The 27,656-nt window shown below is 42.6% G+C and overlaps 1 protein-coding gene across 3 annotated transcripts in view; it reads left to right on the plus strand.

The window, feature by feature from the left end:
* LOC134506861 (cytochrome P450 2K6-like) overlaps window positions 1–27,656 on the plus strand; it is a 64,331-nt gene that overhangs the window by 8,619 nt on the left and 28,056 nt on the right. For 2 of the 3 annotated variants that reach the window (XR_010068833.1, XM_063317230.1), the window contains exon 2: window positions 15,641–15,754. Coding sequence is in view for 2 of the 3 variants with exons in the window: in XM_063317230.1 (XP_063173300.1) it covers window positions 15,641–15,754 (114 nt within the window). In the remaining variant the exon portion in view is untranslated. Of the gene's footprint in view, window positions 1–7,950; window positions 8,136–8,531; window positions 8,674–10,485; window positions 10,706–15,640; window positions 15,755–27,656 lie in introns of those variants that run through there. The other variant, XM_063317237.1, reaches the window with a different exon arrangement.

Consider the following 27,656-nt stretch of genomic DNA (forward strand, 5'->3'; position numbering starts at 1 on the left):
CAGTGTGAGGTTTCTGCTCTTAACTATTTTATTGAGATTTGTCATTGCTCTTCTCCCAAGGATTAAGCGTCTTCTGATTTCCTGACTGCAGTCAGCATCTGCAGTAATCTTCGCACCTAGAAATACAAAGTCTTTCACTTCTTCTACATTTTCTCCCTCTATTTGCCAGTTATCAATCAAGCTGGTTGCCATAATCTTGGTTTTTTTGAGGTTTAGCTGCAAGCCAGCTCTTGCACTTTTTTCTTTCACCTTCATCATAAGGCTCCTCAGTTCCTCTTCGCTTTCAGCCATCAAAGTGGTATCATCTGCATATCTGAGATTGTTAATGTTTCTTCCAGAGATTTTAACTCCAGCCTTGGATTCCTTAAGCCCAGCATGTCGCATGGTATGATCTGCGTACAAGTTGAATAGGTAGGGTGAGAGTATACAGCCCTGCCATACTCCTTTCCCAATCTTAAACCAGTCCGTTGTTCCATGGTCTGTTCTTACTGTTCCTACTTGGTCGTTATACAGATTCTTCAGGAGGCAGACAAGATGACTTGGTATCCCAATACTGCTAAGAACTTGACACAATTTGTTATGGTCCACACAGTCAAAGGCTTTAGAATAGTCAATAAAACAGAAATAGATGTTTTTCTGAAACTCCCTGGCTTTTCCCATTATCCAGTGGATATTGGCAATTTGGTCCCTAGTTCCTCTGCCTTTTCTAAACCCAGCTAGTACATCTGGCAATTCTCGCTCCATGAACTGCTGAAGTCTACTTGCAGGATCTTGAGCATTACCTTACTGGCATGTGAAATGAGTGCCACTGTTCGATAGTTTGAACATTCTTTAGTGTTTCCCTTTTTTGGTATGGGGATATAAGTTGATTTTTTCCAATCTGATGGCCATTCTTGTGTTTTCCAAATTTGCTGGCATATAGCATGCATTACCTTGACAGCATCATCTTGCAAGATTTTGAACAGTTCAGCTGGGATGCCGTCGTCTCCTGCTGCCTTGTTGTTAGCAATGCTTCTTAAGGCCCATTCAACCTCACTCTTCAGGATGTCTGGCTCTAGCTCACTGACCACACCGTCAAAGCTATCCCCGATATTGTTATCCTTCCTATACTGGTCTTCCGTATATTCTTGCTACCTTTTCTTGATCTCTTCTTCTTCTGTTAGGTCCTTGCCATCTTTGTTTTTGATCATACCCATTTTGCCTGGTATTTACCTCAAATGTTTCTAATTTCTGGAAGATGTCTCTTGTCCTTCCTATTCTATTGTCTTCTTCCACTTCCATGCATTGCTTGTTTAAAAATAATTCCTTATCTCTTCTGCCTAACATCTGGAATTTTGCATTTAATTGGGCATATCTCCCCCTATCACTGTTGCCTTTTCCTTTCCTTCTTTCTTGGGCTACTTCTAATGTCTCAGCAGACAGCCATTTTGCCTTCTTGGTTTTCTTTCTTTGGGATGTATTTTGTTGCCGCCTCCTGAACAATATTGCGAACTTCTGTCCATAGTTCTTCCGGGACCCTATGTACTAAGTCCAGTCCCTTAAATCTATTCTTCACCTCCACTACATATTCCTTAGGGATATTAGTGAGCTTATATCTAGCTGATCTGTGGGTCTTCCCTAATCTCTTTAGTCTGATCCTAAATTGTGCAATATGAAGTTCATGATCTGAACTACAGTCAGCTCCAGGTCTTGTTTTTACTGACTGTATAGATGTCCGCCACCTTTGTCTGCCAAGGATGTAGTCAATATGATTTTGGTGTTGTCCATCTGGTGAAGTCCATGTATAAAGCCATCTCTTAGGTTGTTGGAAGAGAGTGTTTGTTATGCAGAGTGAGTTGTCTTGGCAAAATTCTATCAGCCTATGTCCTGCTTTGTTTTGTTCTCCCAGGCCATGCTTACCTGTAATTCCAGGTGTCATCTGACTGCCCACCTTAGCATTCCAGTCTCCTGTGATGAAAATAACATCTCTTTTAGGCGTGTTGTCCAGTAGGTGCTGCAGATCCTCATAGAACTGCTCTACTTCAGCTTCTTCAGCATCTGTGGTTGGGGCGTATATTTGGATCACTGTGATGTTAGATAGCTTGCCCTGAATTCAAATTGAGATCATTCTATTGTTTTTTGGATTGTATTCAAGGACTGCTTTAGCCACTTTACTATTGATTAATTATGAAGGCTACTCCATTTCTTCTGTGGTCCTCTTGTCCACAGTAGTAGATCTGGTGGTCAACTGATAGCCCTGCTCCATATGACAGAATTTACTTATAACAACTCTGTGCATTCTTCTACAACAATGTCTCCTTTCCAAGCACTCTACGGGGTTAACCCTCGGGTCTTGCCCACCTCCTCCCAGCAGGGAACAGTTCCAGTGGCTGCAAATTTTCTTAAGCAGCAAGAAGCCACCCATGAGTTGTTAAAGGAGCAGCTGAACAGGGCAAAAAGTGCCTACAAGAAAGTTGCAGATGTCCACAGACAAGAAGTGGTCCATTCTAGTCCATTTCAATTCACTGACACCCAAAATGTCTATCTTTAATCTTGACATCTCACCATTAACCACATCCAATTTGCCCTGGCTCATACATTCCAGGTTCCCATGGTGTGTTGATCCTTAGAACATCGGATTCGCCGTCCACCACCAGCACCGTCGGCCGCTGGCCATCCTTTTGGCTTTGAGCTAGCTGTGTCATCACATCTGGGGGCAGTTGAATTCATCCTCTGTTCCTCCCCAGTAGCATTTTGACCATCTTCCACACATTTTTACTAGGTTCAACCTCAGGAATGATACAATCTAATCTGGATGAAAGAGTGGCATGAATATCTGATGCCCGTCAATACTAGGTATGGGAAATTTGAGTACCTTGTTCTCCCCTTTGGCTTAGCTAATGCTGGAGCTATATTTTCCCAATTTATGAATCAAATTTTCTCTGATCTACCAGATAAGTATCTGATCATTTATCTAGATGACTTCTAATATTCTCTGATGATGCTACAACTCATGGAACACACATACGTAATGTCTTACAAAGACAGAGAGAACAAGCTGTTTGCCAAGCTAGAGAAGTGTGCCTTTGATTCAACTCAATTACATTTTCTGGGTTATAGAATATCAACAGAAGGCATGTCTATGCACCCTTCAGAGGTCCAGGCAATTCTCTCTTGGAACTCTCCCTGCAATGTGAAAGCGGTAGAGAGATTTTTGGGGTTTACTAACTTTTATCAAAAATTTATACATAGGTTTGCTGACAAGGCTAAGCCCCTCACACAACTTTTGAAGAAAGGAAGCAAATTCCTTTGGGGGGAGAAGGAGCAAGCAGCTTTCCAAGAATTTAAGCAACTGTTTGCATCCCAACCCCTTCTAAAACATCCAGATACCACGAAACAGTTCGTAATACTTAGACACATCAGACTCGCAATTGCCGCAGTGTTATTACAAGCTGCAGACCAGGAAGGGGAGAGGATGCTTCCTTGTGCCTTTTTCTCTTGCTCACTCTCGCCGGCAGAGAGAAACTATGATGTTTTTAACAAGGAGTTGCTTGCAATTAAAGCAGCATTCCAAGAGTGGAGGCACTGGCTTGAAGGAGTGACCTTTCCAGTGAAAGTTTGCACAGATCACATGAATTTACAGCTTTTACAAAACACCAGATTGCTCACCCCATGCCAGATCAGATGGAGCCAGTTTTTCTCCCTTTTCATTTTTTTTATCTCTTATTTGCCTGGAGCTCAGAACTGTTTAGCAGATGCTTTGTCCCACACCACTCAGGCAATTGCAGCTGCATACCAAGAGACCCAGGCTACAACACTACAACCTCACAACTTTGATCAATGGCCTGGGGGGAATCAGACAGAGATTTTAGCAACAGGCAGAGAAGCAGAGGACCTTTTTGCAAGGGTCAAAGCTCAGCAGCGACAGGACCCATATGCCAGGGCCAGGATGGATAACCTCCAGAGGGGCCTGCAAGACACAGCTTCCCCATTCACTGTAGAAGCAGGAATCCTCTGGCATCTTGTTGTTTATTCATTCAGTCGCTTCTGACTCTTCGTGACTTCATGGACCAGCCCACGCCAGAGCTTCCTGTCGGTCGTCAACACCCCCAGCTCCCCCAGGGATGAGTCTGTCACCTCTAGAATATCATCCATCCACCTTGCCCTTGGTCAGTCCCTCTTCCTTTTGCCTTCCACTCTCCCTAGCATCAGCATCTTCTCCAGGGTGTCCTATCTTCTCATTATGTGGCCAAAGTATTTCAGTTTGGCCTTTAATATCATTCCCTCAAGTGAGCAGTCTGGCTTTATTTCCTGGAGGATGGACTGGCTTGATCTTCTTGCAGTCCAAGGCACTCTCAGAATTTTCCTCCAACACCACAGTTCAAAAGCATCTCTCTTCCTTCTCTCAGCCTTCCTCATGGTCCACCTCTCACAGCCATATGTTACTACAGGGAACACCATTGCTTTAACTATGTGAACCTTTGTTGTCAGTGTGATGTCTCTGCTCTTAACTATTTTATTGAGATTTGTCATTGCTCTTCTCTGGCATAGTGGGAGGTTATACATTCCCCTCTCATTGAGGGAAGAAGTACTGAAACTCTGCCATGACCATCAAATGGCTGGGCATGGAGGTGTTTCCAAAACACTCCATAGAGCTTTGAGAGACTACTGGTGGCTTAAGATGACTGCAGACGTAAAGAGTTACTTTGTTTCTTGTCATACCTGTAGATGAGCTAACCAATCCCAGGGAAGCCCACAGGACTCTTGCAGCCCCTTCCCACATACCCCTGCCCTTGGCATACAGTTTCCATGGACTTGATCACTGATTTACCCCCGGTCCAGGGTTTTACTTCCATACTAGTGGTGGTGGACCTCTTCACTAAAATGGCACATTTTATTCCCTGCAAAGGCCTCCAATCTGCACAAGCCACAGCGCAGTTGTTTATGGACCATGTTTTTAGGCATAGAGTCATGATTAATGACTTGGTGAGTGACAGAGGCCCTCAGTTGACCTCCAGGTTTTGGAGGGCCCTTTTCCAGTCATTAGGGGTCCAGATCCACCTATCCTCATTGCATCATCAGTCAATGAACAGAGAAGCTGAGAAAATTAACCAGTGGTTGCAGCAATATCTCAGGTGTCACACCACTTATCTGCAAGACAATTGGCCAGCCCTGCTGCCCATGGCAGAATTTACTTATAACAACTCTGTGCATTCTTCTACAAAGATGTCTCCTTTCCAAGCACTCTACGGGGTTAACCCTCGGGTCTTGCCCACCTCCTCCCAGCAGGGAACAGTTCCAGTGGCTGCAAATTTTCTTAAGCAGCAAGAAGCCACCCATGAGTTGTTAAAGGAGCAGCTGAACAGGGCAAAAAGTGCCTACAAGAAAGTTGCAGATGTCCACAGACAAGATGGGCCAGCGATTGCAGTAGGAGACAAAGTGTGGCTCTCTACCCAGCTTTTGACTTCTACCAGGCCTTCCAAAAAGTTAGACTCTAAGTTTGTGGGCCATTTCACAGTGGTGCAGCAGATAAACCCAGTGGCTTATCATTTACAGCTGTCAGCCTCCATGAAAGTCCATCCTGTGTTTCACAGATCCTTGCATTGTGATCGCAATGCTCTCCAAGTGCATTGCGATTGCAGCTGCCCCCTCACCTCCAGTGATTGTGGAAGGGGAGGAGGAATATGAAGTTGAGGAAATTCTGGACTCTAGGAGGAGGGGAAGGGGCATCCAATATTTAATACCCTGGAAAGGGTACCCTGAGGAAGAACAAACATGGGAAAATGCAGAGATGTACACGCTCCAGTACTTTCATCAGCTTTTCCCTAACAAACCCAAGCCTTGCACTCTCTCAGAGATTCCTCACTCAGCTGAGCAAGCAGAAGAATCCCAAGCAGAGGAGTTCATAAGTTGGCAACCTCCACCCCTGCGAGAGGCACGGAGGCCAGAGCAGGAGGAGGAGGGGGAGCCTCAGCCTCCACATCAGGCTTGCATTTCCCAAAGGGGAGGGGGGAGGAATCTTTTAATCATCTAGCTATTTTCCAGAAGCAGCCACCTGGGCCAGAAGTATTATCTGACTTGGAGAGCAGCAGCGTCTTGTCCTTGGAAGAGTTTTCTTTTGAAGATTTTCCACCATTGCCCAGTTCCCATGGAGCTTGGAGGAGAAGATGGTCACTCATGAGATTTTGGAGGGAGGAGGGAACTCTGGAAGGGAGGGCACTGAAATGGAATGTGAATCTGGAGAGGAGGGTGATGTCATGAGCACTGACAGTGAGCAGGAGGGGGCCCTTATCCAGGGGGAAAAATGAATGCGTAGTTTAGAGGCTTTGAACTTTCCTTCTAAGGAACTCAGAGTGGACCCACCTTAATTTTTGGCTTTATCTGTGAAGGTTTCCCATGGCCTTTCAGTTTGGCAGGATTCTCTGTCTATTAGAATAGGGCAAGAAATACTGGAGACCCAAGATACTGTCTAAGCGTGGTTCTTCGCTCTAAGATAGGACAACGTACATGCATTTTCCCCTTGTTTTCCCTTTTATTGTTGCTTTTCTTAGCTAATTAATAACAAATAAAACCGGGGGCAGGAGGAGTTGCCCTATACCCACTAATATGAGGCAAGAGGGAAGTGACTGTCTGTGAAGAGTACTGTATTTCTGTCATGATCAGACTTTGACACATCTCTCTGTGCTCCACTTTACATTTCATTCTCTCTGTGGGTTGAAGCTGTAAGCTGATAGTCAATCATTCGTACATCTCTTCGCTGGATGGAAATATTCATAAAAGAAGGAGAAAGAAGAGAAAAAGGTGCTAGCATGTGAGAGCCACTTTGGTTTAGTGGTTAAGGAAACCAGGAGGCCATGAGTTCCAGTCCCGCCTGAGGCATGAAAGCCGGCTGGGTGACCTTGGGTTAGTTACTCTTTCTCGGCCCAGATCACCTCACAGGGTTGTTGTGGGGAAAATAGGAGGAGGAAGGAGTATTAGGAATGTTCCCTGCCTTGAGTTATTTATAAAAATAATAAAGGTGGGGAAAAAAATCTAAAATATCTCCACAGGAGATCACAGGTTCGTACCACCAGATATGCACTACAAGCATACTTGGCTTCATGGCCTTATCTTCTAATACTGCAAATGAAATATTTCTGGATTTAGTTAAGGAAGTTAAAAACTCCATAGAAGAAATCCCTTTTAAAATTACCACTGATGATATTTTCTGTAACTTTGTAATATTTCCCTCTAATATGAATTTGTTTTGCTTCTCTAATGTGTGACTAAGTTCCTTCAGACTTTAGCACCAGTTCTCCAATTATTTATTATTTTATTTTATTCAGCAATTTGGGGGCCACTTGAGTCCTGGTGGTTCTGGGTAGCTTACAGTTAAAAAAGAACAGGACAAAAAAAAAAACCCAGAAAAAAAGGCTCAAAAATTGCCTGAAGACAAACAAAAACAAAAAGCCACTCAACCAGGGCTCCAACCTCAACCTACCGCAAGTCCAGGAAAATAGCCTGGTCCGCAGTAGTTTTCTGAACTTCATCAGAGTGGCAGAAAACTGGATCTCTGGGGGGGTGGGATCTTTCCAGAGGGCAGGCAATCTTCCTGGAGTCCCACTAGATGACATAAATGGACCCCAAGTGTGCCTATTTCCCCAATCTCACCAGCATATGAATGGCACTAAGAAGCCTACTACAGCTACTCCAGTGGGCTCATGTGGGCACAATGAGGCATGGAAACCACTGCCCCCTCTGCCACATTGTGACGAGCTGAAACCTCTGAGTGGTCTTCAAGGCAGCCACAATTACAACAAATTACTGTAGTTCATAAAGTGACTAATGCTTGAGTGACTGTTTGAAGGCGTAGCGATCTCAGCTAATGCCAACTGTATCCTTCAGAATTTGGGATTTATGCATTAGCTCCCACTGAAAACCAAATTCAAACAATGAGTCATCTTAATACTTAATACTGTTTTGTTCTCTCAGGGAAGGTCCAAGAAGAAATTGCAAAGGTAATCGGAGATCTGCAGCCAAGGACAGACCACCGGGCCAGAATGCCTTACACCGATGCAGTGATTCATGAAGTTCAAAGGTTTGCTGACATTGTTCCAACCAATGTGCCACATGCAACCACCAGGGACATAACTTTCAAAGGCTTCTTCATTCCCAAGGTGATCAGTCTGAAATCACTGCATTATACAAGATCTAGTCTTTCTTGGACAATGTAAAGTAGAATTTTCATGGTAACAAAATGCAGTTTAATAGCTATTGAGCAGGGGTCCAGCTGATATTCTATTAATATGCCTCATGTTTCAACTTTTTGAACCTGTCCATTTCTCTAGGCCCTGTATTAATAGCAGTATATCTGGATTTGCAATACCCCTTTAAAAATGTAGTTGTAATATTTTTTATTTTTTTATTTTTGAATTTGAGTGTTCCTCCAGGCCCACTATTTACTTCTCAATAACACTCTTAAAAACTCACTGTAATAAATTATATAATTTATATAGTAATCTCTTAAATGGACATACTCCTTTTCATACAGTTTTTTCCCTTTCGTTGTTTAGGGCATGTTCATTGCTCCATTGCTGACATCTGTGCTCCATGATGAATCTCAGTGGGAGAAACCTCATGAATTCTACCCTGAGCATTTTCTTGACTCTGAGGGGAAATTTGCAAAAAACGCTGCATTCCTGCCTTTCTCTGCAGGTAAGATTCTCTGCTGCGTGAGCATGCATCCATTAATAGGGAAGCCTTCACACCTTACTTGAAAAGAAAACAAATGATAAAAGCTCAATTTCATAGGCCTTAATTTTACAGAGTTTAGACCTAATGGGCAACATTTGTGGCCAGACTTCACCACTCATTGAAGTCAGCCAGTTTGTTCTAGTGGTTAAGGCGCTGGGCTAGAAACCAGGCATCTGTGAGTTCCAGTCCCACCTTAGCCATGAAAGCCGGCTGGGTGACCTTGGGCCAGTCACTTTCTCTCAGCCCAACTCAGTGCAATGTAGACTAGCCTCCTCAAGGTGCACCCAGGGGAATGTGACTTTTCACAGCTAAACAATCTACACATCTGGCTGCTGGACCTCACAAGGATTTCCCAGCAAGAAAAGCAGCTTGATCACCAAAATGCTATGCCATACAATTAAACAAAAACCAAAAAAACCCCCACGCATTGACTGATTAGTCTGTTGTTTCCAAACTCTGGAGACTCATCAACTCTGTGCCTGAGTTCCTGTTATTCCTGCCGTGTTGGCCTCAGCAACTCTCTCTTTTGGCAATCCAGGATGAATCTTGTCTTGCAGCCTTCCTGGCTGACTCTGGCCTTCAGGAGGATGCAGGCTTTCAGTATTCTTAGCTTGACTCTGTAAGTAAACAGAATTATGTTTAGGTCACAACAATGGAGCAGAGCATAAAATACAATAAATTTAAATAAAATAAAATAATAAAAAGAGTGTTAGACATAAATAAATTTGATCAAAATAAAACCAGGGTTACAATTTAAAAAGTTAAAAAATTCTTTTAAGTTTAAATGAGAACAAAGCAAAAGTAGCAATCTGATTACTAATTTTTTGAAACACATCTGCAAGAACCTAATTCAGTCATTTTGTGGTCCAAGCCCTTGAGTTCACCTACAATCAGTAGTTTGGCCCTGATTTCAATGTAAACTGGGCAGTGGAGGACAGAGCCAGTAATGTCCTCCCCTTGACTGACAGCACAGGGGCAGAGATGCTGTTCAACAGGGCACTTATGAAATCTCTCTTCAAGCTAAGCCAAAGCCATAGTCTGCAGCCAATGGAATGTAAAGGCCTTTCTCAGTGGGGCACTGATAATACTAATCAGATTCTGGGAGAGGCTTCAGAGGTTTCGTAGTAATGGTACCAGGATATATTTTCATCTTGATGCCATTGTACCCCAGCAGCATGTTTATTAGCATCCTTTTCAAGAAGCCTATCTCTAATGTATTCTGTGTCTGAGAACTAAGTTCCCCGCAAAGAGCAGAGAATTAGATGTACAGAAGGGGTGCTCTAGGGAGACCTAAAAGCATCCCAATGAAGTTATTTTGGGCAATGTCTAACTGAGAATCAACCTCCTCACCCCATCCAGATCTCAGTTCCATCAACATCTGGGCTATCACCTTACCCTACAATATTTTAACTGCCATCCTCTGGAATCAAACAACTTGAGGATACTGCCCGCATGTGTTCCCTATATAAAGAACTAATGAAAGGTGATGTCTACATATTTAAAAGAGGGGCATTACTCTATTTGTTGGGCATTAATTTTATGTCCTTTTTGACATTATTTTCACATTCAGAACATCTGTTGCCATCTAGTAGTCAGAAAAAAAAAACCCATCTCCATCCCATTAGTGCATTTTAACTTCTTTCTGTATCGATGATCTGTCATTGTTTCTCAGTGTGCTGACCTCTCCATGGCCATAGGACATTGGGAAGCCATGTGAACATGTTCAAGAAACCAATAAAACCTTTTTTTCCCCCCACGTATGCTTTCTTCCAGGTCGGAGAGCATGTGCAGGTGAGAATCTTGCCAAAATGGAGCTCTTCCTCTTCTTTACCAGCCTCCTGCAGAGATTTACCTTCCAGCCACCCCCAGGAACACCTAAAGATGACCTGGACCTGACCCCTGATCTTGGACTTACAATCCCTCCCATGCCATACAAGACCTGTGCTGGGTTACGTTGATCCAACAGAAAGAATTACAGAAAGCTGTTTTCTCAGCCTTTGAAATGGCATTTTTTTTTTACAGATTTGCGAACTCTGACAACATGATGCCAGATTGTCCAGGTTTCAGATGTTGTCGAAGAGCTGAATTGTAATGATCTATAGACATATAAAATGTAGATTCTGATGCGGAAGAATAGTAGGGAAATCACGAAAAGCAAAGACCTTTGTTTTGTTATGACTGAATTTTTCTCTTGGGGTCATTTGTTTCCTTTGCCTTTTACTATTTTTCCTCCTCTTCAACTTTATTTTATTTTTTATTTCTATCCCTTTATTACTTTTATAAATAACTCAAGGCAGCAAACATACCAAATGCTCCTTCCTCCTCCTATTTTCCCCACAACACAACCCTGTGAGGTGACTTAGGGTGAGAGAGAGGAACTGGTCCAAGGTCCTCCAGCCTTTCTGTTTCTGTTTAGTATTTTGTGTCTCCTTTGCTTTAACTAAAAATAGTAATTTTAAGTACTTTTTAAAAAGCAATATTGTGTTTTCTGCAATAGACTTAAGTGCAAATTTATGTATTTGTTTGTTGTACCTAGTTGTCAGTTCTATTCTTTGTTAAAGAAAAAAAATTGGAAATGTGTCCATCTGGGTTTAAGGCTGAGTCATTAGTTAATATTCCAGGGCAGGATGTGTGTGTAACCATTGCCATTCCAGAGGCTCTGGTGGCTTCCAGGGGTGCTGTTCCACAAATAATTAGGCATAAGTTCCTATCTGTAAAGGTGGGCCATTGGGGCTGTGGTGGCTCAGTGGTTAATATACTGAGTCAGAGGACCATTAAGGTTGGCAGTTTCGCAGTTCGAAGCCCAAGAGTGCAAGCCGCGTGACAGTGAGTTCCCATCAACTTGTCCCAGCTCCTGCTAACCTAGCAGTTTGAAAGCATGCAAATGCAAGTAGATAAATAGGTACCACTTTGGTGGGAAAATAACAGGGACATGAAAGGAGCCCCCTCAGGCATCCCCCGGGCAACAGTGATGTCACCAGCAAATTCTTTCAATAGAGAAGCGCCTTGGTAGGTGCTTCTGACAGGAAAAAAAAAAGGTGGTCCAAACAGATCAGATGGGATTGCTACTTGCATACTACTTCCATGCTATGCAGCACCTTCCTTACCTGACCTGTTTTACCCATGGCCAGGTGCTTGGTGGAGTTCCCAAGGCTTAGCTCCTGAGGAATTTCATCCTGTCTTTCCTGAGTCAGAAGTGGCTTAGACGTTTACAGCCACTATGACAACCTTGGGCCTTTTGAAGGTCTCACTTACTATGGGGGGGGGCGGGGTCACATACTAGTTCTGTTGTTTTTTTTACTCAGGGCAGCAGCTATGTGGTCTAAATAGTCAGAAAGATTGGCATTAGCCCCTTGTCAAGGATAGATCACTCCCTCTTAGCCTTCAAGGTTTCTGTGGTTGCCTCCCACTGCAGGGAGGTGGGACCTATTTGATTGGTCCTCCCCAGATACCTGAAAGACCTGGGGAAACTTGGGGAAATTTCTGAAGCTCTGGTGCACAGCTCAACAGAGGCTTTAGTTGTTTGGTATATTGCTTTCTGCTACAGATTAAGGTTACTATGGTAACTAATCATTCTGGCCGGGTGAAGAGGTCGAATGTAATTGTCCTCAGTTTAGGTGTTAATAGTTGTATTGCTTGAAGGGAGGAAGCTTGCCTGGATTTGTTTTAGTTTCAGTTTTCTTTTAGCCTTGCAGCCAGTAAGCAGCTCTCTGAGAGAGCTCTCTCCTCTCTGAGCACCTGTGAAAATGCACAAGCCTGTAAATACGTTTTTGTGCTTTCTGTAAATACATTTATTTTTATAGAAATGCCTGGTGTGTGACTTTTCTGATCTCTCCTGGGCCAAAGGCTTTCCAACACTCTGCCAACATTAGTCACCAGTGAGAATGAGCAAATGATGTCAGCCTTGAATCGGATTCTCCCCATGCAAACTCTCTGTGCATGTATATCCCAGAGAGCTCTCTGTTTTTCAGAGATGAAACCACCATTGCAGAGATGCCGTGTGTGCCGCTGAAAGGGTATGAGTAGTGAGCCTGGCTAAGAACACTTAAGACCCTGTATTAAGGATTCCCTTAGGGTGGTAAGGGTGGTGAAACATATTCAATTGTTTTAATTTAATTTGATTCACTTGATATAGCTGCTGCCCGATGCCAGAATCACTCTTGAGTGGCTCACAACATAAGCTGAATCAACAGAACAAACAGAATAAAATACAATAGTAATAAGGAAAGAAAAAAACCAAGCTAAATAGAGAACAAATTTTAAAAAAGTCAAGAACAAAATAGCAGACCCAGGCAACAACAAGGAAACATTCACAGATACACTCCACAAGGGGATCCAGCTACCCTGCCCCGAGGCCAGGGAGAACAGCCAGGTCTTCCATCCAATATGCGGATGATACTCAGTTATACATCCAAGTGCTGTCCCAGGACCTTTGTACCGTGCAGTCTGGGATGGAGAAAAATCAGCTTCACCTCAACTGTGACGAGACTGAGTGGCTATGGGTTTTAAGTCGCCCCCCACCCTCCCATGCCTAGTGAGCATCATTCATCGACTGTAGATGCAATAACACTCCCCTAGGTACAGTTTCTGCCCATCCCACAAGATCTGGCAGAGTGCCCATGAATAATATATGTAAATAGGCACCCTCTGTAAGGCATTGTCACCTGGTGCTTCCTAGGAAGCATGCCTTCTCTGCCATGGCAACTGCCTTATGGAACAATCTCCCCCATGGTGATATGGATGGGCCCAACCCTGTTGGCCTTCTGGAAGGCCATGAAGCCCTGGCTTTGACCCCAGGCACTGGAGCTGGGATGTTAATGGAGTTTGGCCATGAGTGCATGAGACATGCTGGTAATGACATTTTTTTTAATATAATGGCCTCAACCTGGTTTTTTCTTCTATTAGTTTTGGAGAATGCTTCAATCTTTATTTGCCAACTAGAGATTCAGTAGCTATATAGGTAGCACTATCAATTTGTCAAATAAATAAATAAAATAAAGTAGAAAAGCAAGAAAGCAGTCATGGCATCTTGCATTTGGAGAAAGCCTTTGATAACCTTCATATTTACATCTCTGAAAAAAGGAACTGTGGCATCAATTTTCTTACATGGATATGGAGTATCTACAAATAAGCAAATAGCTAATCTCATTGTAAATGGACTTTTATGACAATAAGGTACAATAAAGAAAGGAAGCTTGCCCCCTTCTCCTTTATTTCTGTAACAGTATGTGAGAATTACCTTGGGAGGATGGAGAGAAATGTACTTTCAGACTTGCAAGATTGATGTTAGCCTTGTGAGGTAGGCAATACAGGAAACACGAACAGAGAAGCTAATTCCATTTTTTGTAAGCTCACATTAACAGAATCTTGCAAGTCTGAAAGTACATTTCTCCCCTTCCACATTGTCCTTACAGCCTGAGAAACTAGGGAGGGTCCCTTCTGAGCTACTTGCCCCATCCACATTCCTGCTGCGGGCTAAATTGCCTGTTATCTGATCATTCCCTTGGCTGTGTCTCTTTGCCCTGTCTTCCAAGGTCATTCCCACATACCATTACAATTTCTAGTGGCATTAAAAATACTGGAAAATAAGATACAAGATAAGAAAATAAACAACAGGGGATAGGTGGTTCCTCAATTACAAGACCCTGTTCTATGAAAGGCTTTATGAGTGATAACCAGCACTTTGAGTTGTGCCCAGAAGCCTACCAGTGCAGCTCAAGAAGAGCTGCAGCTTCTGAGTGGCCTTCAAGGGCAGCCTCATGTAGAGTGCTTTGCAGGAGTCCAGATGCTCAGTGCCCCAAGTGTGAGTGACTGTCTCAAGGGTCTCTCAGTCCACATATGGATGTAACTGGAACATCAGGTGAACTTGGGCAAGGCAAAGGCTATTGATTCCTGAAGATTCTGTTAACTATTATATCAAGTGAACTTGGGCAAAGGCCTTCTTCTCCACAGCAGTCATGAAGGTGTGAATCCAAGAAGACCCCCAGATTGTGCATCAGCCTCAAAGTTGATGGTCTTGGAACGAAGGAAGGAAGGAAGGAAGGGAGGGAGGGAGGGAGGGAGGAGCAACAAGCAGACCTGTTTCTTCAGCATGGAAGGTGGAGGAAACGAAAAGAACACAATTGCAGCCATGCATGGCAATCCTCATATATCAACCCCAAAATTGCAACAATTTTGTGCCAAACCTGTGCAAATGCCAAGGGAACTGCCAGTCAAGATGAGGGCCTTTAATGGTGTGGCAGCTCTCATTTACAAAGATCTTTCCAGTCCTCACATACAAATGGCCTTCCATAACCCTCCAAGACCTCAGGGCTACAAATAAAGAGGAAGTTGGTCACAGAAACCTGTTTGGCCCAAATAAGAGATCATGCAGAAAAAAGAAAATACTCCCCTCTTCCTACCAGCAGAGACATGGGAAATTCTTTTTCATTGTGTGAAATCATTGGCTAAATCATTGGCTAAATCATTACTCAAGAAGGCATGTCTCTGTTGTTCATGGGTCCAATATCCATTTTGTGGATTCCTTAACTGAGTAGTGAAACATTTACCGCAAAGGATCTATAAAATATTAACATCTGTCCAAAAAGTTGGATTGTTACACAGCTCAAATAAGTTTAAACTTGATTGCAAATGTTCCTAGATCCCACCCATACATAAGCAAGAACAGATCAAATTCCTGGGGAGGAGAGAAAAAACAAGGGCAAAGCTGGAAGGCCCTCTCTTAAATAGGGCTGTGTGATGATTCAGGAGAAAGAGTGGGCAGGCAATGCCTAATGCAATGCTTTGAAGTGCATGCTTGTCTCACTTCCGTTTGCAGAATTCATTGTAATTATTACTGAAAACTGCTTACTAAAAGGAGATGGATTGGATTGGACCTGTTTTAATATTATTACTATGTCTTCTTGCCATTGCATCCCTTTTGAAAAAGGGCAGTTCCTGGAATAACAGCTCCCCAAATCTTCCCCCGGGACCCAGGACCATACCCATTCTGGGAAATCTGCATGTGATGGATCTGAAGAGGCCTTACAGAACAATGATACAGGTAAAGCCTGGCAACTAACAAGCATGGAGGTTCTTTGCCAAACTTTATTGACATAGCACAAAATCTTGGTAACTTGCACAGGTAAGTCTCATGTGTTCCCAGGTGCTTTCCAATGTTTATGGAAATGTTTAAAACGTCAGGATTTACCTGGTAAATTTTGAATACAGTTAAATGTCCGGGAAGGATTATTCCAAGAAAACCTTTTAGTTTGTAAATTTTGTTCTAATTGTTTTTCTGATTTGTAGAGATGGTTTGAAATCCAATGAGCCTATGGGGAAATATAAATGCAATTAAAGTGAATGACTTGATATATGTACTTAGAGGGATTCTTATGTTTACACATTTTAAGCAGAAAAATAAGCCATTAAAACCATATCTTCAGGAAGGAACACCCTGCCCAAGATTCTCTTACAGTTTTATATGAAGCAGAGGGGAGTAACTTGCTGGATTTTCAGCTTCCTGCATGAAAATATATTTTAAGTTCTTCCTTAAGGAATTCACATGATCTTCTTCAAAAACTCCTATGGGCATGTTGTATATTCTTGCTGTTAAAAGTCAGAAGTCATCTTTCTCCGTAACCTTTAATTTTTTTTTTCTTCTTGTGTGTTTTCACATCTTTTTAGTCCTTTCTTTTTCTTTTTCTTTTGTAGTTTTATCCTTTTTTTTTTTTAAAAAAAGAGCTTTATTATTTTTTAAAGTATAGTTAAAATACAAAGTAGAAAGTATAGAATTGTATCACTTCAGTCTGCAGGATGCCTTGTAATTATTACTGAAAACTGCTTACTAAAAGGAGATGGACTGGACTGGACCAATTTTAATATTATTACTATTTATTCTTGCAATTGCATCCCTTTTGAAAAAGGGCAGTGGGGTGAGAGACGAGAGGGGGAGTCTGGCAGTGTGTTTGTGTAAAAGGGCACTCAGCCCCTGAGTGGGAGACAGGGGGTGGGTGAGGAATGAATGAGTGCCCCCTGTTGAGCAGTGAGAGAGTTTGAGGGGGGGTATAGCGAATGGGGGGGTGACGGTTGGGCTCTGACGGCACCGAGAGCAGAAGCTGGTGCGCCGGAGGGCCTACCATCGCCCTGTGGGAGATTGACTGTGAGTAAGGATGTATGAATGGAAGGAGGGAGCCCTACTTAGAGCCAGAGACTGCCAAGGTCCAGGAATGGGGGCTAAAGGATCAGGAGTCACTGGGGGCTGTAGGGCGGGGCACATTATTGAGGTGGTGACAGGTAGGGGATGTTATGGCGGGAGCTGGAGGGCGAGCCATCTTTGGGGAAGACCCTCCCGGTGTTTGCTACCAGTGGCATGTTCCGGCCCTCTGCGCTCAGACCCAGGCCCTGGTCAGCAGATCCATAGGGGCCCTGGTTTCTGGCTGCTGCTTTTTAATGCCAGGTCAGTTAATAACAAGGCCCACATCATATGTGACTTGATCACTGAGGAGGGGGCAGACCTGGCATGTATTACCGAGACCTGGGTGGGCACTGAAGGGGGGGTGCCCCTTTTGGAAATGTGCCCAGCTGGGTTTATGGTATGGCACCAGCCAAGATTCCAGGGCAGGGGAGGAGGGGTGGCTGTTGTCATCCGAGAGTCTCTTGTGGCCTTCAGGGGCCCTGCTGCACAAGTGGCTGGCTGCGAGACCCTGTTCTTCAAGTTGGGCTCCCGAGAACAGCTGGGAGTATTGCTGCTCTACCAGCCTCCCTGCTATGTGGCAACCTCCCTGCCTGAGCTGCTCGAGGCCATCTTGGGGCTGGTGGTGGAGTTCCCCAGGCTCATAGTTCCAGGGGACTTCAACCTGCCATCCCTGGGGCGTGCCTCCAAGGCAGCTTGGGAGTTCATGGCTACCATGGCAGCCATGGGCCTCTCCCAGATAATTTGGGACCTGACTCAAGACAGTGGCCTCACTCCGGACTTGGTTTTCTTGTCCTGCCACCCCGCTCCACAGGGAGGCAGGACCCATTCGATTGGTCCGCCCCTGGCGACTGATGGACCCAGTAGGGTTTCAGAGGGAGTTGGGGGTTATACCCGGTGATCTGCTGCATGGTCCAGCGGAGGGCCTAGCTGCAGCCTGGAATAGGGAGGCAGCCGGGGCCTTGGACAGGATTGCGCCTGTGCACCCCCTCTTGTCCCATCGAACCCGGCACTCCCTGTGGTTTACGGAGGAGTTGAGGGTTCTGAAGATGGTTAAGAGATGCCTAGAGCGCCACTGGAGGAAGACAAAGACTGAATTCGACTGAACACAAGTAAGAGCCACTATTAAGGCCTACCTTGTAGTGATAAAAGCGGCAAAATGTCAATACTTCTCTGCTCTTATTGCATCCACAGAATGCCGCCTGATGGCCCTGTTTAAGATCACTCCATCCCTTTTGGGGAAGGTAGGCTCAGTGACCCACCTACAGGGCCGTGCAGAGGAATTTACTGAGCATCTGCAGGACAAAATCGCTGAGATCCGCTCCAAGTTGGACTCCAGGCGTGAGGCTTGGTCTGGAGAGATACCAGGGGAATGGGCTTACCCAGTTGTCTGGGAGCAGTTTGATCCTGTTGGACCTGAGGAAGTGGACAGGATCCTACAGACAGTAAATGCCACCACATGTCATCTAGACCCGTGCCCCTCCTGGCTAGTAAAAGCAGCCCGGGAGGTGACATGTGGTTGAGTCCATACGATGGTCAATACATCCTTGGGAGAGGGGGTGTTTCCGGCAACCTTTAAAGAGGCGTTGGTGCACCCCCTCCTCAAGAAGCCATCGCTGGACCCTACTGTTCTGGACAATATTCGCCCAGTCTCCCACCTCCTCTTTTTGGGGAAGGTGGTTCCAAAAGTGGTGGCTTTACAGCTCCAGAGAGTCCTGGAGGATACAGATTATCTAGACCCCTTTCAGTCAGGTTTCAGGCCCGGTTATGGGACAGAAATGGCATTGGTCACACTTATGGATGATCTCTGGCAGGAGTGGGATGGAGGCAGTGCATCCATCCTCACTCTCCTTGATCTCTCAGTGGCTTTCAATACCATCGACCATGGTGTCCTTTTGGGGTGACTCAGGGAGTTGTGGGTGGGTGGTGTAATTTTACACTGGTTCACTTCCTTCCTCCAGGGCCAATCCCAGTCGATGTTGATAGGGGAGGAGAGATCAGCCCCACGGCCCCTTCTTTGTGGGATGCCACAGGGATCAGTACTCTCCCCTCCCCTTTTTAACATCTACATAAAACCACTAGGCGAGATCATCCATCACCATAGGATGAGGTATCATCAGTATGCTGATGATACTCAATTGTATATCTCCATCCTGGATGAAGTAAGTGATGCTGTGACTATCCTCTCCGAGTGTCTGGGGGCTGTGGGGGCCTGGATGGGGAACAACAGGCTTTAACTGAACCCTGGCAAGACCGAGTGGCTGTGGGTTAATGGTTCTTCCATATCCGGGACATTAACATCTCTGGTTCTGGATGAGGTTGCACTGCCCCAGACAGACCCGGTGCATAACTTAGGGGTCCTCCTGGACTCATGGCTCCTGCTCAAAGAGCAGGTGGCAACCGTGGCCAGGATAGCCTTTGTGCAGCTACATGCTGTGCACCAGTTATGCCCCTTCCTGCATCAGGAGGCCCTTCGAACAGTTACTCATACACTTGTTATCTCTCATATAGACTATTGCAATGTGCTCTACATGAGGCTACCCTTGAAAAGTATCCGGAAGCTTCAGATGGTCCAGAATGCAGCTGCACGAGCTGTTTTTGGTGCCCCCAGAAGGGCACATGTAACAATGCTGCTGCGCAAGCTGCATTGGGTACCAGTTTGCTTCTGGGTCCAATTCAAGGTGTTGGTTATTACCTTTAAAGCCCTACATGGCATGGGGCCAGGTTACCTGAGGAACCGCCTTTTCCCCATTACATCAACCCGTCCCACCCAATCGTGCAGAGAGGGCATGCTGTGGACCCCGTCTGTAAGAGAATTTCATCTGGCAGGGTCCAGGAAGTGGGCATTCTCTGTAGTAGCTCCCGCCTTGTGGAACATGCTGCCCCTGGAAGGTGAGATTGGCCCCATTGCTCCTGGCCTTTTGGAGGAGTCTGAAGACCTGCTTCTGCCACCTCGCTTGGGGTGGAGAGGGGAATAGATCTACATGGGGATGGTTGCTATAGACCACTCCTCCCACACTTGGACTGTTTTAGATTCTTCGCCACCTGGATTCTTTATTTTTACCTTTATTTATATTATTTATTATTGTATTTTTATACTGTGTATTTTATGGTTGTTGTTTTTAATCGATTGTTGTAAACGGCCCAGAGTACCCTGACGGGAGGCGATGGGCGAGGACAAATTAGATAAATAAATAAATAAATAAATAGAAAAGATAGAGAATAGAACTAAAGAAAAAAGAAAAGAACTATAAAACTGTCGACAGACAGAAAACTGAAACGGAAAGTGACTTCCAACTTTCTCCAATACAGATATAAATATGTTTACAAATCTAATCTCTCCCCATTGCTTAAACCAAAGAAACATTATTTCTAATAAGACAAACCAGTTAATCACTAAAACCCAAGAACAAAATTTCATTTTTTTCTCCCACAAGCAAGTATTCTAAAAGTGGTTGCCAAATAGATATAAATCCAGAAACAGAGTGCTGTTTAATTATTGCTGTTAATTTAGCCATTTGAGCCAAATCCATTAATTTAACAATCCAATCTTCAGCCGTAGGTATTTGTGAATCTTTCCATCATTGTGCATATAAAAGTCTTGCAGCTGTAATCATGTATAAAAGCAAAACTCCATGTTGTTTCTCTAACTCCTTCTCCATCAAGCCCAGAAGAAACAGTTCTGAAGTTTTTTGTCTATTAACTTTAAGAATCTTTTGAATAGTAATACATATTTGATCCCAGAACTTTTTAGCCTTCTCACAAGCCCACCAGAGATGATAAAAGGTTCCTTCACCCTGTAAACATTTCCAACAAACATTAGTTACACCATTATACATTTCTGACAACTTATGGGGAGTTAAATACCAATGATACATCATCTTATAAAATTCTCTTTTAAATTGTAATTCAAAGTGAATTTCAAACCTTTATTCCACATATTTTCCCACTGCTCCAACTTAATATTATATCTGAAGTTCTTAACCCATTTAATCATACTTTCTTTAACCTGTTCATCTTCCAGATTAATCTATAACAAGATTTTGTACATTTTAGTAATAACATGTTCATTGTCCTAACAGTCAGGAACCACGCTGAGACAGGGAATAGGTCTCTAGTGCTTTATTACTGCTACATTCGACAGAAAATCCTAACAAACTGAAGAAGCATGGGAAAAACCCAGACAGATAAACCCCAAAAGTCAAGGCGGGTCTGATCTGTGTCTCTTTGAATGGCTGCTTAATTCCTCAGTACTACGCATGCGTTTTCCCCCCTGGATAGGGGCCCCCTCCTGCTCACCATCAGTACTCATGACATTCATCATTTATAGAAAGTTCCATTTCAAACTGAGTTATTTCATTAACACATTTATAATTATTTTTATCCACTTTAAAATGTTCCAACAATTGTGCATAGGTGAACCAATGACATGTACAACCTTCCAACTCTAACATTTCCCTTGTTATAAGATTTGGTTCCCCATCTTTAAAATTTAACAAGTCTTTATATTTTAACTAACTTAGTCTTCCTGCATTTTCTCTTCTAACATATTCTTCTTGAGGTGACAACCATAACCGTATATTAGGAGACAGTCTTACTTTGCATTTATTCCTATTTACTCCTAACAAAACCATTTTTAAAATCCTAGTTAACTTTAACTTTATCATACCATAAGTAGGCATGCCACCCAAATCTTAATTCATGTCCTTCAAGCTGTAGTGATTTCTTGTTCTTCAAAGTAATCCATTCCTTCATCCAAAACAAACAAGCATCAAAATACAATTTCAAATTAGGCAGACCCAAATCTCCTTGTTCTTTGGTATATTGCAACAATTTTTATTTAATTCTTGGTTTCTTGCCTTGCCAAATAAATCTTGAAACATCTCTCTGCCATTCTTGAAATGGTAAAGCTGTCGACAAAATAGGTAAGGTCTGAAAAAGAAGCAACATCCTAGGCAAACATTCATTTAGCCACAGATATTTTTCCCATGCTTCAGCAAAGGATCGTTACCTTGTCGTGGTGCTGGAGCTTGAGCACCTCAATGATGCCATGAGCTAAACCGTGAAGGGCCACCCAAGACGGGAAGGTCATGACAGAGAGGTCAGACTAAATGCGATCCCTGGGGAAGGTAATGGCAACCCACCTCAGTATTCTTGCCGTGAAAACTAAATGGATCAGTACAACCAGAGATATGTCGGTATACCTTCGGAAGATGAGACCCCCAGGTCGGAAGATGGTCAAAATGCTACTGGGGAGGAACAGAGGATGAGCTCAACTAGCCCCAGACGTGATGACGCAGCTAGCTCAAAGCCGAAAGGACGGCTAGCGGCCGACGGTGCTGGTGGTGAACGGCGAATCCGATGTTCTAAGGATCAACACACCATCGGAACCTGGAATGTAAGATCTATGAGCCAGGGCAAATTGGATGTGGTTATTGGTGAGATGTCAAGATTAAAGATAGACATTCTGGGCGTCAGTGAACTGAAATGGACTGGAATGGGCCACTTCACATCAAATGACCACCAGATCTACTACTGCGGACAAGAGGACCACAGAAGAAATGGAGTAGCCTTCATAATTAATAGTAAAGTGGCTAAAGCAGTGCTTGGATACAACCCAAAAAACGACAGAATGATCTCAATTCGAATTCAGGGCAAGCCATCTAACATCACAGTGATCCAAATATACGCCCCAACCACAAATGCTGAAGAAGCTGAAGTAGAGCAGTTCTATGAGGATCTGCAGCAACTACTGGACAACACGCCTAAAAGAGATGTTATTTTCATCACAGGAGACTGGAATGCTAAGGTGGGCAGTCAAATGACACCTCGAATTACAGGTAAGTATGGCCTGGGAGAACAAAACAAAGCAGGACACAGGCTGATAGAATTTTGCCAAGACAATTCACTCTGCATAACAAACACTCTCTTCCAACAACCTAAGAGACGGCTTTATACATGGACTTCACCAGATGGACAACACCAAAATCAGATTGATTACATCCTTTGCAGCCAAAGGTGGCGGACATCTGTACAGTCGGTAAAAACAAGACCTGGAGCTGACTGTAGTTCAGATCACGAACTTCTTCTTGCACAATTTAGGATCAGACTAAAGAGATTAGGGAAGACCCACAGATCAGCTAGATATGAGCTCACTAATATTCCTAAAGAATATGCAGTGGAGGTGAAGAATCGATTTAAGGGACTGGACTTAGTAGATAGGGTCCCGGAAGAACTCTGGACAGAAGTTGGCAGCATTGTTCAGGAGGCGGCAACAAAATACATCCCAAAGAAAGAGAAAACCAAGAAGGCAAAATGGCTGTCTGCTGAGACACTAGAAGTAGCCCAAGAAAGAAGGAAAGCAAAAGGCAACAGTGATAGGGGGAGATATGCCCAATTAAATGCAAAATTCCAGAGGTTAGCCAGAAGAGATAAGGAATTATTTTTAAACAAGCAATGCGCGGAAGTGGAAGAAGACAATAGAATAGGAAGGACAAGAGACCTCTTCCAGAAAATTAGAAACATTGGAGGTAAATTCCAGGCCAAAATGGGTATGATCAAAAACAAAGATGGCAAGGACCTAACAGAAGAAGAAGAGATCAAGAAAAGGTGGCAAGAATATACGGAAGACCTGTATAGGAAGGATAACAATATCGGGGATAGCTTTGACGGTGTGGTCGGTGAGCTAGAGCCAGACATCCTGAAGAGTGAGGTTGAGTGGGCCTTAAGAAGCATTGCTAATAACAAGGCAACAGGAGACGACGGCATCCCAGCTGAACTGTTCAAAATCTTGCGAGATGATGCTGTCAAGGTAATGCATGCTATATGCCAGCAAATTTGGAAAACACAAGAATGGCCATCAGACTGGAAAAAATCAACTTATATCCCCATACCAAAAAAGGGAAACACTAAAGAATGTTCAAACTATCGAACAGTGGCACTCATTTCACATGCCAGTAAGGTAATGCTCAAGATCCTGCAAGGTAGACTTCAGCAATTCATGGAGCGAGAATTGCCAGATGTACAAGCTGGGTTTAGAAAAGGCAGAGGAACTAGAGACCAAATTGCCAATATCCGCTGGATAATGGAAAAAGCCAGGGAGTTTCAGAAAAACATCTATTTCTGTTTTATTGACTATTCTAAAGCCTTTGACTGTGTGGACCATAACAAATTGTGGCAAGTTCTTAGTGGTATGGGGATACCAAGTCATCTTGTATGCCTCCTGAAGAATCTGTATAACGACCAAGTAGCAACAGTAAGAACAGACCACGGAACAACAGACTGGTTTAAGATTGGGAAAGGAGTACGGCAGGGCTGTATACTCTCACCCTACCTATTCAACTTGTATGCAGAACACATCATGCGACAAGCTGGCCTTGAGGAATCCAAGGCTGGAGTCAAAATCTCTGGAAGAAACATTAACAATCTCAGATATGCAGATGATACCACTTTGATGGCTGAAAGTGAAGAGGAACTGAGGAGCCTTATGATGAAGGTGAAAGAAGAAAGTGCAAAAGCTGGTTTGCAGCTAAACCTCAAAAAAACCAAGATTATGGCAACCAGCTTGATTGATAACTGGCAAATAGAGGGAGAAAATGTAGAAGCAGTGAAAGACTTTGTATTCCTAGGTGCAAAGATTACTGCAGATGCTGACTGCAGTCAGGAAATCAGAAGACGCTTAATCCTTGGAAGAAGAGCAATGACAAATCTCGATAAAATAGTTAAGAGCAGAGACATCACACTGACAACAAAGGCCCGCATAGTTAAAGCAATGGTGTTCCCTGTAGTAACATATGGCTGCGAGAGCTGGACCATAAGGAAGGCTGAGCGAAGGAAGATCGATGCTTTTGAACTGTGGTGTTGGAGGAAAATTCTGAGAGTGCCTTGGACTGCAAGAAGATCCAACCAGTCCATCCTCCAGGAAATAAAGCCAGACTGCTCACTTGAGGGAATGATATTAAAGGCAAAACTGAAATACTTTGGCCACATAATGAGAAGACAGGACACCCTGGAGAAGATGCTGATGCTAGGGAGAGTGGAGGGCAAAAGGAAGAGGGGCCGACCAATGGCAAGATGGATGGATGATATTCTAGAGGTGACGGACTCGTCCCTGGGGGAGCTGGGGGTGTTGACGACCGACAGGAAGCTCTGGCGTGGGCTGGTCCATGAAGTCACGAAGAGTCGGAAGCGACTAAACGAATAAACAACAAATTTTTCCCATGAGAGACAATTGTAATTTCCCCCATCTTATCAAATATTTTTTCACATACTTCCAAATTTTCACATAATTATAAACCTAATTAAATCACCCAGAGTCCCTCTGATGGGAGGAGATGGGCAGTGACGAATTTGATAAATAAATAAACAAATGAATATTCTGAAATAACATACTATTCCTAGTTGACAGGATCACCTCCAGGTATCTAACCTTTTTTTCAGTCTCAAAACTCATCTTACCCATCAGTAATTCTTGATTGGACAAGGTCATATTTTTAATTAACATTTTGGGTTTGGTTTTTTTTATTTACTTTAAGACCCGCCAATGATCTGAATTCTTTCAGTTTCTTCATCAGATGTTCTGCAGTATCCAAGGGATCCTGTAATACCAAGACGAAATTATCAGCAAAAGCTCTTAATTTAAATTCCTCTTGTTTAATGTTTAGTCCCTTTATTCGTTTGTCACTTCTAATGTCTCTGTTTAAAACTTCCAGTACTAAGATAAATAGCAGAGGTGATAGAGGACATCCTTGTCTTGTTCCTTTCTGTATCTGACATGGTTCAGTTAATTCATCATTCACAATAATATTTGCCTTTTGTGGTCTGTAAATTGCCTTAATTCCTTGCATAAAACATTCCGCAAAGTCCATGATTCCCAAAACTTTAAACATAAAACTCCAGTTCAAACTATTAAAGGCTTTTTCTGCATCTAGGAAGATAAGAGCTGCTTGACATTCGTTATGATATTGTAGATATTCTATAATATCCAAGAACACTCTTACATTTTCTCTTAACTGTCTTTTTGGTAAGAATCCACATTGATAGTGATGAATAAGTTCTTGTAAAACCTTTTTCGTTCTTTCCACTAGTATTGATGCAAATATTTTATAATCATTATTCATTCAACAATGATATTGGTCTATAATTTTTGACTGAACAAGGATCTTGTCCTTCCTTGGGTATTAAAGCAACGTTAGCTTCTTTCCATGAATCTGGCACTGAAGAACCCAACAAAATAGGATTCACCAGTCTTTTAAAAGGTAAAAGAATCTGATCTTTAAAACATCTATAATACAATGCAGATAAACTATTATGTCCTGCTGCTTTTCTCAATTTATAAAAAGAACAAAATTTCCCAAAAAGAAATTTTGTTCTTTTTATAGCTTCAACTATTTTAAAGGTAGTTATGGGACTATTCAAAATTAATTTCTGTGACTGTGTAAGTTTAGGTCAATCTTGTCTATTAAAATATCCATTTATCTTTTCCAGAAAGACTTCTTGGTTTTTATATAAATTGGAAAAAAAACCCTAAAACGATGAAATGCTTTTTTAATCTTTTCGTCATCCAAAAATTCCATGTCTCCTTCTTGAATCTTTAATATCATTTTCTTTTTCTTTCTTTAATTTGGATGCTAACCATCTTCCTGGTTGATTAGCAAATTCAAATGTCTCTGTTTCAACTTTATTTCAATTTCTTTCACAGTCAACATGGACACTTGCTGATGTAATAATTTAAGTTAATAGACAATATTATTATCTGATGGTTTTTTCTGTAACTCAATTTCTTTCAATTTAATCTGCTCCAGAACCATCTGTAACTTTTGTTGAGATTTTTTTCTTAAGGTTACAATTATGATAGATAAAGTGTCCCCTCATAACCGCTTTACTGGAATCCCACACAGTCTTCAAGTCTGTTTCATTATCAAGATTGATTTCAAAAAAATCCTTTAATTTCTTCTTACAATCTTCTACAACGTTTTCTTTTTGTAAGATAGATTCATTCAACCTCCATCTGTATGACCTAGAAATTCTTGTTATTATCATACCAACAGGGTTTTGATCAGAAAAAGTCTTTGGCAATATATCCACTTTAGAAATTCTATTCACTAAGTCTTTTGAAACCCAAATCATGTCAATTCTAGAAAAAAGATTTATGTCTCTCTTAGTAGAAAGTATAATCTTTTGCCAAACCATTTTTATATCTCCATGAGTCCACTAAGGACAAATTATCCATCAAATCAAAAAAAGGTTTTGGTAGTCTCCCTTGTTTAATTTTAATTTGTTTTTCAGATGTTCTATCAATTGATGGGGAAGTAACTCCATTCCAACCCCCCATTAAACACCAACTTTGATATGAAAAAGCTGACAAATCATTCAAAAGTTGGATAAAAAATTTACTCTTATCTTCATTTGGTGCATATATTCCCACAATAATAGATTTTAGTCTCTAAAGTTCAGTTTCAACAACTTCATATCTACCATGTTAATCAGTTAATAATAAGTGTGGTTGCAAATATGGTTTGATTTATAATACAAGTCCATTAATTTTCTTTAAGTTTGCTGAAATAAATTCTTGTCCCAAATTCTTGTTTATCAAATCTTTTATATCCTTTTTCCTTACGTGTGTTTCTTGTAAGCACATCACATCACATTTCAATTTGTTAAAATAGTGAACAACTTTTTTCCCTTTTGAGGAGCATTTACCCCATTTCTATTCCATGTAAGACAGTTTAAAGCCATTTTTCATGAATATAACTCACCACAGTCTTGAGAT

The sequence above is a fragment of the Candoia aspera genome, chromosome 1, assembly GCF_035149785.1.
Source record: "Candoia aspera isolate rCanAsp1 chromosome 1, rCanAsp1.hap2, whole genome shotgun sequence".
In the NCBI taxonomy this organism is placed as follows: domain Eukaryota; kingdom Metazoa; phylum Chordata; class Lepidosauria; order Squamata; family Boidae; genus Candoia; species Candoia aspera.